The sequence below is a fragment of the Lycium ferocissimum genome, chromosome 9, assembly GCF_029784015.1.
Source record: "Lycium ferocissimum isolate CSIRO_LF1 chromosome 9, AGI_CSIRO_Lferr_CH_V1, whole genome shotgun sequence".
NCBI lineage: Eukaryota > Viridiplantae > Streptophyta > Magnoliopsida > Solanales > Solanaceae > Lycium > Lycium ferocissimum.
Genome location: NC_081350.1, coordinates 52,787,793 through 52,801,061, shown reverse-complemented (window position 1 = coordinate 52,801,061; position 13,269 = coordinate 52,787,793). Strand labels below are relative to the sequence as shown.

Sequence of the window (13,269 nt, the reverse complement as noted above, 5' to 3'; positions counted from 1 at the left end):
TTTTCATGCAATTGTATTATATAATTATCTTCATGCAATGATTCAAGATACATACATGCTAAATACAAGTTATTTCATGAAACCATATTTGCAAGTTATTTCGTGAATTCATGATTACAAGTCATTTACAAGTTAATTCACGAAAATCATGGGCTTCTTAGCCAACTATATCATGTTCATATTTTTGGGAGTTGCACAAGTTACCGAGAAGGCTCAGATAGCCTGAAACTACGTAGCCACTGTAGGACAAGGATCGCTCCGCCCAGTTAGGATGATTCCTTAATTTTCCACTGAATGGATCCATCAGGCACGTTACACCTTATACCCTGGCAAGGTATGGGGGCTTTGCTGGTCCGGCGAGGTACTAGACTCCACGTACCCACGTGGTGATACCATATTGTCGGTTTATGAAATGTTCTCCCTACTTACCATGTTTTACTCATGTGATTTATATATATATATATTCATGCTCATGTTCATGTCCAGGTTTTCAGTTTCAGTTCTTATCATGTTATTCCATGTCCCACTTATTTCTTTCAGTTGCTTTACATACCAATACATTCAATGTGCTGGCGTCCCTTTTTATTGTCCGGGGGCCTGTATTTCACGATGCAGGTATTGATTTACAGGACGACGCATCTGCTTAGTAGGACTCCACACGTATCAGCTTATTGGTGAGCCCCATCTCATTCGGGGTTTAGACATTGTCTCTCTTTATTTAGTTATGCATTTAAAGGTATGCTGAGGGCCTTGTCCCAGCAAGTATGTTCCACGTTCAGACGTATGTTAGAGGTTTCATAGAATAGACAAGTCAGTTGTGTCATGTCAGACTTTCAGAGTTGGTTAGCCGGTTTGGCTCTTTTATGGTATTATCCGCATTCATGATTTAAACAAGTATTTCTATATTATATTGTGACTTACTATGTTTTACAAAAGCTCATCATGCATTTACGTTATATTTCCGCTCATGTATGCCTCATGATGATTCAGCAAGCCATGTGGTTCGCTCGGTCACATGCAGTCAGGCACCGAGTGCCGTGTTACGCCCAGGCCACGGTTCGGGACGTGACATATTACAGAGTTATCTGGTACTCGTGCGGGTGGGAGACGACATGTATCCCATAAAATTATTCGACGTGCGTGCAAGCTCGCTCGGACATTACAATTTTACAAAAAAAGAGACTTTTACCTTTCTTATGTATAAAACTTAAATTCATAAATTTCAATATTTTAAATGTATTTCATGTTTAAGGGTGATTTGATTTTGAAGTACACTATAAAAATTGTTTAAATTAATTGCCAAAAAAAAATATTGTTTTAATTGTATGATCTTTTTATAGAAAATCACTAAATAAAATAATTAATCTAATTTTTTTTATAGACACATGTTTTCTATTTTAGTAGAAAATGAACCTGAGTAAACTGATTTTATAGCCCTTTATAAATTTATTTGTAGTTACATATTTTTTTCTTCCAAAAATCTTTAATTTTACACCTAAGAAATGTGAAATAACACACAAAAAATTTAGTAAAATAATTTTCTTCTATTAAAATTATAAATGGTCGACCTCAGCAATATTCCACTCATTTTCTTCATCATCACCATCTTATATTTTTCACACCAATTTCCTCATTATCACCATCTTATTTTTCACACCAATTTCCACTCATTTTCTTCATTATTATCACCATCTTATTTTTCACTATCGTAAAGGAAACTTAATTCTACTTTCAAATTGATAACATAACTGATAACACTGTAGCAAACAACGACAACAACATACATACCAGTGTAATCTCATAAGTAAGGTCTGGGGAGGTTAGAATGTACGCACATCTTACATCTATCTTTGTGGGATAATAATCGCTTTTCGATAGACCCGCTAAAAACATAAGCCGCAGAATTATAATAAAATAAGATAAAAGAAATATCAATATATAAAAGAGATAAAATAACACATAGTAATACTGTAGCACTTTAACAATTAACTCAAAACTGAAAACGCCCCGTGTCTCCCATTAATAATCCTAAAAAATGAACCCTTTATTGCCACCTACCTTCTTAGCATTAAACCTCAACTTTCTTGAACTCTGAACTCTATTCACTTCATATATCTCCAAGTTTGATTTACTCAAAAAGCAAAACCTCAAGACCCATTTTTTTCGTTTTAGTTAATACATATATATTTGTTGTTGAATTAAGAGATAAGTTTTAGTATGGCAGGTGGATATAGAGCTGAGGATGACTATGATTATCTGTTTAAGTTGGTGTTAATTGGAGATTCTGGTGTTGGTAAATCTAATCTGCTTTCTCGATTTTCAAGAAATGAGTTTAATCTTGAATCTAAATCTACTATTGGGGTTGAATTTGCTACAAGAAGTATTAAGGTTGATGATAAGATTGTTAAAGCTCAGATTTGGGACACTGCTGGCCAAGAAAGGTGAAGTTTTTCTTTCTCTGAGATTCATCTTTTCATTGCTATAACTTGTTGCTTGTACGTTTGATCTATAAATACTGGAAATCCCATCTTATAGGTGAAACCACTTGAATGATCTAATCCTACTTGAAATTTGTGTATAAGTTGCTAATTTAACTTGCTAAGGTGGGGTTTGTTCCAATGTTTGCTAGAATTTGAAAAAAAATGAGTTACTCCCACCGTCCCAATTTAAGTGTCTTAGTTTGACTAGGCACGGAGTTAAAAAGTAAAGGGAGATTTTTGAATCTTGTAGTTCTAAATTAAAGATGTGCATAATGTACTAAAATGTCCTTTGAATCTTGTGGTTATAAACTTGCCATGTAGGATTTGGAGTTGTCAACTTATTAAATATAGAAAGAAGCGCTCTCTTTGGGACAGACCAAAAAGGAAAGGAAGGCATTTAAATTGGGATGAGGGAGTAACAACTTCCCGTAGAAAAGTTACACTCTCCGTCCCAATATGTCTGACTCTCTTAAGGAACTTTCTATATTTAGTAACAATTTAACTTTAAACTTTCTATCAGCCACACATGTGGCTTGTTTTAAACCACAAGTTTCAAAAAGTGTTTCTTTTATTCTTAAACTCCGTGCCCAATATCTAAGTCAACTATGAAGTATTCGGGTCGATGATAAGATCGTTAAGGCCCAGATTTTGGACACCGGTGGCCAAGAAAGGTGAAATTTCTATGTTATGAGTTTGCTTTCATCTTTAGTGGTAAATAGCATGCTAGCATTTTTTGGACTTCAAATTGGGTTGAATCTCGTTTGATCTATTAACATTGAAAATCCCATTTTGTAACTGATCTTGTCTACTTGAGATTTATGTATGAGTTGAACTTTCTGAGTTGGGGTTTGTTTCAATTCTTGCAAGAATTAGAAAAAAAATGAGTTACTGCCTCCGCTTCAATTTGTTCGTCTTAGTTTGACTCTATACGGAGTTTAAGAAAATATAGAACTTTTGAATCTTGTGGTCTTAAACTAAAGATTGTGTGTGGTCTATCAAACTGGCCTTTGAATCTTGTGGTCTTAAATATGCCAAGTAGGATGTTTGGTGTAAACAATTACTTCACCAAGAATCTTGTGGTCTTAAAGTTGTGTGTAAGTTGCTAATTTAAGTCTCTAAGCTGGGTTTGTTTCAGTTTATGTTAGGATTTGGAAAAAACGGAGTTAATAAACTTTCCCCCAGAAAAAGTTGCATCTTTTTGAGTTTATGCAAGATTTAGAAGTTTGGTAGTTCCAGAGCTAAGAGAGAAAGTTTCCTAATTCAATTAAGATATATAAAATCTAGCTATGTTGCTCGGACTTTCCAGTTGTCGCACCTGTATCCTATCCTCCAAAATACACTACTTTGGAAGATCCGACATGCACCCGTCGGCATTCTTGAACAGCCCGAGCAACAGCTAGAATGCCTCTTCAGAGAAAAACCACGCTACTTATGTTATGTTACCATCTAGATTTTTTTCCTTGATTCTTTTCTTGGGATTTGATTTTTTTCCTCTTTCCCTGTCTCTGTGGTACTTTGTCTTTGTATGTATATATCTTAACTCTATGGAGGATGTGAAGGATAGGATTACTCTGTCTCGCTGATGGTATTATAGAGTTGCTTCTGGTTTGTTAGCTAACAAGTACTCCTTCGTCCCGCGTGAGAGTGTTTGACTGGGCACGAAGTTTAAGAATGAAAGGAGTACTTTTGAAACTTTTGGTCTAAAATAAGTCATAGATGTTTGTGTGGCTATAAATCATCTCATTAAGGGGAAAATGGGAAGCTTAAAGTTAAATAGTTACCTAGATGTTTGTGTGGCTATAAATCATCTCATTAAGGGGAAAATGGGAAGCTTAAAGTTAAATAGTTACTACTAAATATAGAAAGGTGTCATTTTTTTGGGCCTAACTAAAAAGGAAAGAGTTTCACATAAATTTGGACGGAAGGAGTATAAAACTTAGCGGAACGGATTTTTCCTCTGGGTCAATGCCTCCAGTTAGTGACTATAGATTCTTTTAGACAACGAGCAAGTGTAGTTGTGGATCAAGTCTTCACTGATCGACCTGAATTTACTTCTGACTATGGGTAAACTCTACTTATTTTTCTTCTACGGTGGTAAATTAGAGGAGGGAACAAATGCCATCTACACGTTGAACTTCCATACAGACGTGATTCTTCTTTATTACAAGGGATAATTATCTTGAGGTTTTAAGGCTTCAATTATGGATATCATCTAATTAAAGGAAAAAAAGAAGCGCTTCAAGAATGTATAATAAGGAGTGGAGCAAATTTGACCTCAGGGCTTTGGATTTGTGGGTCAGGGCCTCAGGGGTATGTCACAGGTTGGAATCCTACTGCAGTCAAAAGCCTAGTATTTAAATGGAAAAGGGCAGAGGGGTGGGCCCATTATCTGTCAAGTTTCGAAACGTGCACCACTACCCCTCAAGAATTTCTCAATTATTCCAAAAAATGGAGCAAATTTAGCTAGCTGGCAATGTTATGTTCAGCAAGCTAGTTGGAAAAAAGTTGAACATGTGCATGTATGGTAGTATTAGTCTATTATCTCCTAGCTAACATCATCTCATTTAATCGTTAATTGACTTCTGCTAGAAACTTTCCTTGTCAGGGGAGACTAGAGGGCTTATTTAATGAATGGGTACTATTTTCCATAACTTATCTTAAAGAAAAGGGGTACCATTTGCACTTTATTAATTCACAACAGTTGACTGTTATCTACTTCAGCAGCTTAGGTGTAAGAAATAATCTCCCTCATAATGTCATTTTTAGGTGGTAGTTCAGTATTTCAGTACCAGTTACTCAGAAAAAAGTGGTGGTTCACTATTTGAAATTTCGGCCTAGACGCTATTACTATACATGTGCTTGAAATAGTTAACCGTCTTCCTAAGAGAAAGAATAAGGTGTTTATCCTTATAGTTCTTCAGTTGTGGTTCTCTTTGGTTAGTCTTATCTTTTTTGCTTCGCTTTTTTGCTGTTTTATTGTTTAGCCTGCGTTTTTCTTCTGGCAGCTGGTCTAATTCCTGACAAGTTCATCTTAGGGTTTGGTTTTGAGTATGGAAATATATGTTTGAGGTCTGTTCAACTCGGTTCAATCTTTGGTTTGAAATCTTTTCTGTTCTACTTTGGCACGGTTAGATTGACACTTTTTTAGAAGTGGAGACTAGGGCCCGTTTGGCCATGAGAATTATTCGCTTTTTCCCGGAATAATTTATCACTTTATCTCAGAATGAGTGTTTAATTATAAAATTTTCAAATCTAACTTGGAGTTGGATTCCAAATTTGGAAAAGTGCTCCAAACTTGTTTTCCAGCTCCATCTTTATAAATTTCAAATTAAGTGCTCTTGTCTCTCCTTCGCGAGAAGTATGACCAAAACAATCTGGAAAGAAAGGAATTCTAGATGTTTTGATGATATTAGCAGTTCAGTTCAGAAGATTAAGTTGGATTGCTTTAGCCTCTTTTGCTTTTTGTCCAATCAGAGATATATCGAAGATATTGCATCAACGATAGACACCCTTCTTTTTTGTTAGGTTTCTGAAGCAGTTTTTCAGCTTTCACTTGTAAATATGGTTTTAGCACAACCTCAGGTGTTGTTTATATAAATATATACAATATGTTACCTTCTCAAAAAAAAGGGTATAACCAAACACAACTCCGTCTTCAGCTCCAACTTCATAAATCCAACAACAACCCAGTGAACTCCCACAACGTGGGGTCTGGGGAGGGTAGAGTGTACGCAGACCTTACTCCTACCAAGGTAGGACGGCTGTTTCCGAAAGACCCTCGCCGCAATAGAAAGCATAAAAAGAGGTCGATAAGGCCAAGAAATTCAAAGCGATATGGAAATGAAAATAACGAAAGTGACTAAGCCATGATGAAGCTTTGCAAGGCGTAGCTATCACACGTATAAAATAAGATAATCAAAGTACGAGGAAATAACAAGATAGTGAAAGTAAATCAAAGCACAAGAACTTATATCGCGATAATGCGACTACTAATAGAAAGGATAAACGATACTATCTACTAGCCTTCTATCCTAATCTGAGTCCTCCATACCCTCCTATCTGAGGTCATGTCCTCGGTGAGCTGTAACTGCGCCATGTCTTGTCTAATCACCTCTCCTCAATACTTCTTCGGCCTACCTCTTCTGAAACCATCCATGGCCAACCTCTCACACCTCCGCACTGGGGCATCTGTATCTCTCTTCACATGTCCAAACCATCTCAGTCTCGCTTCCTGCATTTTGTCTTCCGCCGAGGCCACTCTCACCTTGTCCCGGATAGCCTCATTCCTAATCCCGTCACTCCTGGTGTGCCCACACATCCATCTCAACATTCTCATATCAGCAACTTTCATCTTTTGAACGTGAGAGATCTTAACTGGCCAACACTCCGTCCTATACAACATAGTCGGTCTAACCACCACTTTGTAGAACTTGCCCTTAAGTTGTGGTGGCACCTTCTTATCACATAGTACTCCGGAAGCGAGCCTCCATTAACTTCATAAACTCCAAATAAAGTGAAAAATATATGGAATCTATGGACGAACACCTACTAATTTATTCTTCCTTTTCCGGTGTTGGATAGCAGGTACCGTGCAATTACAAGTGCATACTACAGAGGTGCTGTCGGTGCATTGCTTGTATATGATATCACTCGACATGTCACATTTGAAAATGTCGAGAGATGGCTAAAAGAGCTTCGAGACCATACCGACCAAAATATCGTCATAATGCTCGTTGGGAACAAGGCCGACTTACGTCACTTGCGTGCTGTGTCGACAGAGGACGCCAAGGCCTTTGCTGAAAGAGAGAGTACTTTCTTTATGGAGACTTCGGCACTTGAGTCCTTGAATGTTGAGAATGCCTTTACGGAAGTATTGACCGAGATATACAGGGTGGTCTGTCGGAAAGCGCTCGAAGTTGGGGACGATCCTGCTGCCTTGCCAAAGGGGCAAACTATAAATGTTGGCAAGGATGATGTTTCAGCTGTTAAAAAAGTTGGTTGCTGCTCTGTCTAAGCAAAAATTCAAGAAATCAGTGAGTTAAGCAACCAAATGCTTACTGCAACCAGCAAATGCTTCTCCTATAGTTGCGTTCAGTATTCTCAGTTTTGATTATCTTAGGACTGATGTCTCTACTTATATTATTCCAACCCTGTATTGTTTCATTAACTTTCTTTTAGTTTGTACCCTATTTTGCTATAGTCTTTGACTCTTGCATCTTGCCTTTTCACACAATTCAAGGCAGTGTTACTGAAAGATTTTTACTAGTATTTATATACATTTACGTTCTTTTTTTAACCTTTTTTTATGCGGTATGGTTATGGCATGAGATGATTTTTTTAAATGGAGAAATATGGTTTGTGAAGATTCATATAGCCGTCCACAATTTGTTCGGGACAGAGGTGTAGTAGTTGTTTTGTATGACAGGAAGATCATCTTGTATACTGACAGTTGAGAGTCTAGTGAAGTATCTTTCAGTGGCTTTAGGGTTTTCTGAAGAACAATATATCTTGAATTGCTCAATAAGTTGTCATTTGTCTTATATTTGAACCAGAACTTTGACGCAGTATTATTTTAGCCGGGTAAATGAAATAATTTCTATTGTTTTGGGTAAGTAAATAAGGTTATCAATCACTATTATTCATTTACAATCCCAAAAACTAATATCGCACTTTGGCCAAGTTTTTGGGAAGTCAAAACCACTTATTTTTTTCAAAAGGTCGTTATTTTAGGGAATTGAGGTATTTGGCCATGCTTTATGGGGAAAAAATAAGTGTTCAAGCACAAATTCCTGCTCTGCTATTGGTACAAGTAATTTTCAGATTGAGTAGCTAATTACAAACTACTCATCTCTAAAAGTACTTACTGACAAAAAAAATACTTTTTAAAATAAGCAAATTTTGAAAGATTATTAACGAGGCTAAGTAAATTATTGGTAGTATCTGTAGTTCCTTGAATTAGGCAGGAACTTCGATGTTCAGTACGACTACACTAACCAAATTATTAGGCACAGACATGTTGTAAAGGTCAATATGAGTATCAAAATCTTGAGCTCCTGACCTTGAGCTTTAGGGAAGTACGGGAATAACTAATTTGTGTAGTCATAATCTACTAGTGGTAATTTACCAGAATCTTTGTTGGTTTAGGCATCAACAGTAGCAGTCTCATTAATTAACCAGTGTCACTTACCTCTTAAAGGCCCACCAAAAAGATGCAAGTGCTTTCCTGAATGAATGCAGTAAATCAATCAATCTTTTCGTTATATATATCGACTATTGAGGATAGGAAACCAGTCCCACTAACTCAATTTCCCGAAGAAAAGAGAGCATTTTTCCAATATCGAGCTCCTAGCTCTACCTATCTATTTTGTGAACAATATAGAAATGGTTGTTATGTTGCATTTTGTGATCTCCGCTTCCGTCTGCATTTTTTTAATAACCGGAATCCGATGTTGATTTAAATATCAGATCCAGTTAGGACAGCCCATCTGATTAGTTAATTTATCACTGCAAGAAAGTAGAAACCAGGTTGTTACGGCACGCCCCGGAGTCCCGAGTTTAAAATGGCTGTTTTTGGAGCTAATAGCCAAAAATAGAATGCCTTTTTTTATACCAAAATGGGTATTTAGATCGGTTATCCAACGAAATACCCATGACACCTGTTGTCCGTTGCATTTGCATTACATCCGTAGCGAAATGTAACAAATAATTTTTTTTTTTTGTATTTCGTGGGACTACCAACGAAATAGGATAATTTTTTTTTTTTTTTTTTTTTTTGTATTTCGTTGGTAAAAAAATGAATTAAATATATATTTTTTTATTTCGTTCATACAAAAAACGAAATTTGAAAATATAATTTATTTATTTTTTTGTATTTCGTTGGACTACCAAAGAAATAGGATAATTTTTTTTTTAGGTAGTCCAACGAAATAGGATAATTTTTATTTTATTTTATTTCGTTTTTACGAAATAAATATTTTTTTTATTTCGTTTATACAAAAACGAAATAGGAAAATATAATTTTTTTTTTTATTTCGTTGGTATATGAACGAAATATAAAACCTTTTTTTTTTTTTTGTATTTCGTTTATATAAAAACGAAATAGGAAAATAATTTTTTTTTTTTTGGATTTCGTTTATATTCATCGTATTCGATTGTCTAAATCTCAAACTAACTAACTTCATTAATGTCTAAAAAATCTTTTTTCAGCGGATGGTTTTAAAAAAAAAACATAAAGGAGAAGGGAGCTGGACTATGACGCTGTGAACTGTGGGGCTTGGACTACGGCTCTCGGATGGGAGGGGGGAAATCGCTCACTCGACAATGAAGATGGACGAGATGGAGAGGAAGATGAAGATGAATACGATAGCATTAGCGTCGTTCCTGAGACTGACGAAGATTAGAATATTTACATTAATAAGATATCGTTTATATTTTTAATGAAGTCGGATTTATTTACTTGAAATTCAAATTGAAAAATGAAAAAGGTACAAATACAATACTTAACTAGCCGACATAACAACAGAAAATGCTTATGGAAAATCATCTTCATCAGACATTTCGCAGTCTGAGTTTCAATCAGGGGTAACATTAACCCCAATCTGTGTCCCTCCAAACGCAACTATCGCAAACGCATCCTATTATTTTCTTTGCGAATGCGGTTCAAAGCAAGATTCAATTCCTGGGGTGATGTGAGTGGCATGCCTATTGCACGGCGTTTTGGACGATGTAGGCCACGACTTCTTAAATCGGTCTCAATATCATGAGCTTCATCCAAAGCGGTAGTTCCATTCTCTCCCTCATCTTGCTAATGTATTGTCTAGTGTAGCGCTCGCTCGTATTAAGCGAGTACTCAAATTCACGTTCCAAAACCCATTTCCTACCCATTGACTCAAAAATGTCACCTGGGTGATATGTCATTGGGCCGCGTTGCCAGAAGAATGGATTTCACAATGACATTTTGAAAGAGTTTGTTTTAGCGTGGTGAGATGAATGAGGTATTATGGAAGACTATTTATAGAAAAATATATGGTGTAGAAGGTCTAAACCCCACATGCAATTTTCGTATTTATTAAAAAAACAATTCATATAGAAGTCTAATTAGTCATAAAACACCATAATTCATATTGACGGAATATATGTCGCTATAATAAGTCATAGATAAGTCTAAATAGTCATAGATACACAATAAATTTTCAAAATAAATAGTTGTCAAAATAATATCTTTTACATTTTGTGACTTACTTTGCGAATTTTTTTTCCTCCGTTTATAAATATTGTCCTATCTTTACCTTTATATCCTTCATCTTTCAATTTTCTTTTTATCCATCTCATATATTTGGATCTATTGTTTTTCTTCTGTTTCATATCCTTCAACTTTTATTTTTTCTCTCATATATTTCATAAAAGATGACGAAAACTCATGTCAAAGTATATTTATTTTTAATCCCTTCCGCACCCTATAAATATCATACAAAATAAAAGTTACTTTTTAATGCGACACTAAAGTTATATACATAAAAATTTAAATTCAAAACGAACCTGTGCCTCTAAGTCCTGAACATCTAGCGTAGGTGCATATGCATGATTAAAACTGAGCCTCCTTCCATCACGGGGAAAATTAGGCGGAGGTCGGGATGAGGTACTAGTACGAAGAACTTGGAAAAGAGGTTGTCCAAAGCTTTGTTGGCTCCAAGGTTGTGAGGAATTGCTAAATGGGGTGAAACCTTTTAATTGTGATGATGCTTGTGGAGTGACCATATTAGACGAGTTATATGGAGCCTTATCATAGATGGGCATGGATATATCCATGGTCGGATAGTGGGAGCTATGTATATCCATAGATGAGTGACATGGAGCTTTTGGGGCGATCATAGATGGGTCGGAAAATTCCATCGACGGATAATATGGGCTAGGTAAATTCGTATGTGGGTAATGTGGACTAGATGGGTGATATGGGGTGGGTAAATTCGTAGGTGGATGATACGAAGCAGTCATAGATGGGCCGAAAAATCAAATGAATGATCCGTACCTGGTTGTGGCTCTAGATCATCAACTTGATCGTCATCAACAAGCTGGTGCGCCACCTGACCTCGACCCCGTGGGTTACCAGCACGACGTACATTTGCACGATCCCGACGACCAGTTGGCAACTTAGGCGGTGCCACATAAACTGCTGGTGGTATATAATCGGGATCAAATGTCAACCTCGTCCCCATTGCAGCAGCATTCAGAGACTCAGTCGACATGTTAATAAACCTTTGCATCAATGCATTCATACCAACACTGTAAGCCAAATGTCTAACTCCATGAATTCCACGCGCCTACAAAAAAATATATAACAAACAGTGACGTAAGAAAGCCATTTATTGACAAAAAGAAATTAATATGTATCATATATGTATAGTTATTAATATTACTATAATATTTAATACATATGATACACATGTATTTATATGTAAATCGGTTCCAAATCCTTTATATGATGATTTAGTTAGAAAATATAATTAAATTACTTTCATAATCATGGTCAATGTATTATTATACATTCTTTTTGCTAAATAACGAAAGAGATAAAGTATAAAAATTGAAGCACCTAGGTTAAGAGAATCATGGTAAATTTGCACGAATAATGGCATTGGATGAGATTTGTAGTAAGTCAAATTCTTAGACTATTTTTCAAGATATATTAATTAGTACTAGCGAATTTTATTTCTACTCAAATGTTAGAAAACTATATAGTACATCATTAATCTTTGTCTATTTAACTTGACATGCACCAAAAGTTACGTACCGATTAGCTTCGTGCCTCCCCTCGCGAGGTGTTGGTATCCCCTATCCACGCGTACGTTCTGGATTTCCTATCAAAGTGCGGAGTACCTCGGTACCATTTAAAATATTCGAGTAATCCGGTCAAAGAGCTACGGTAGCATGTGGTGCTTCAACTATTAGTTCCGACGGCGTTCCCACAAATATTCGGCTTATCAAAATTTTCCCCCCATCTCCCCGACTTATCGTAAATCGCTTGTCCAGTGAAAAATGAAATGGTCTATGTGGGGGGAGTGGTCCGGGAACAAACTGCTCCCTACCAAATTGTCGGTTGACCCGACCCACCATGTGCCACTCTCGGTAGATCCCACAAATGAGTGGCAACTGCGTCATCCAAATGTCTTGACCATGTCGGCACCACTCCGGAAGTCCATCATTGATGGCCTCTGTATAAGGCTCCCACACAAACTATGATAGCAAAAATATTATACAATCATTTATAATTTATAAGACAAATTATACATTTTCTCATTACAACAAACATCCATTATGCATTTTCAGTTAAGTAAAGATTAGAACATTCAAGCAATTTCCTTCCTTCTAAATACACAAAATTTCATCATTTTCAAACCGTGCAAATGAAGAATAAAAAATACTCAATAGTAGAAAGCGTATCATGACCAAATCCTTGCTAGGAGCACTTTCTTTTTTATTCAGTTCCAAAGCATAACAAGAACATGCTAACTTGAAAATTCCATAATGGATTTTGATGGAAATAAAAACAAAATAAAATAGTTTAGTAACCTTCTAGCCATTAAAACAAACCTAGACAAAATACTAATTATGCTAAAAGAAGAAAAGCTAATAAAAAATATCACAACTAGTAGCAAGTTGTAGCAAATTAGCTATAACAAATTAAAACAAAATCAACCCATTATCACAGTACGAGTTAGCAAAAAATGAACAAATCTATAAAAACTTTATTGTTGTTATATTTTTTACATTTCTTATCAAAAAAATTTAA

At 35.9% G+C, this 13,269-nt stretch overlaps 1 protein-coding gene across 1 annotated transcript; it reads left to right on the top strand.

Moving 5' to 3' along the window:
• Positions 1-2,018: 2,018 nt before the first annotated feature.
• LOC132031272 (ras-related protein Rab11B) lies at positions 2,019-7,776 on the top strand. Its single transcript, XM_059421167.1, has 2 exons — positions 2,019-2,441; positions 7,065-7,776. The coding sequence occupies exons 1-2, from the start codon at positions 2,218-2,220 to the stop codon at positions 7,492-7,494; spliced, it is 654 nt and encodes a 217-aa protein (XP_059277150.1). The 5' UTR covers positions 2,019-2,217; the 3' UTR covers positions 7,495-7,776.
• The last annotated feature ends 5,493 nt before the right edge of the window (positions 7,777-13,269 follow it).

What these genes read in the sequence shown, in the direction of transcription:
- LOC132031272 (XM_059421167.1), top strand. Translation starts at nt 2,218, where the DNA reads ATGGCAGGTGGATATAGAGCTGAGGATGACTATGATTATCTGTTTAAG. An exon ending in GACACTGCTGGCCAAGAAAG is followed by an intron (nt 2,442 to 7,064) that starts GTGAAGTTTTTC and finishes GTTGGATAGCAG; the next exon opens with GTACCGTGCAATTACAAGTG.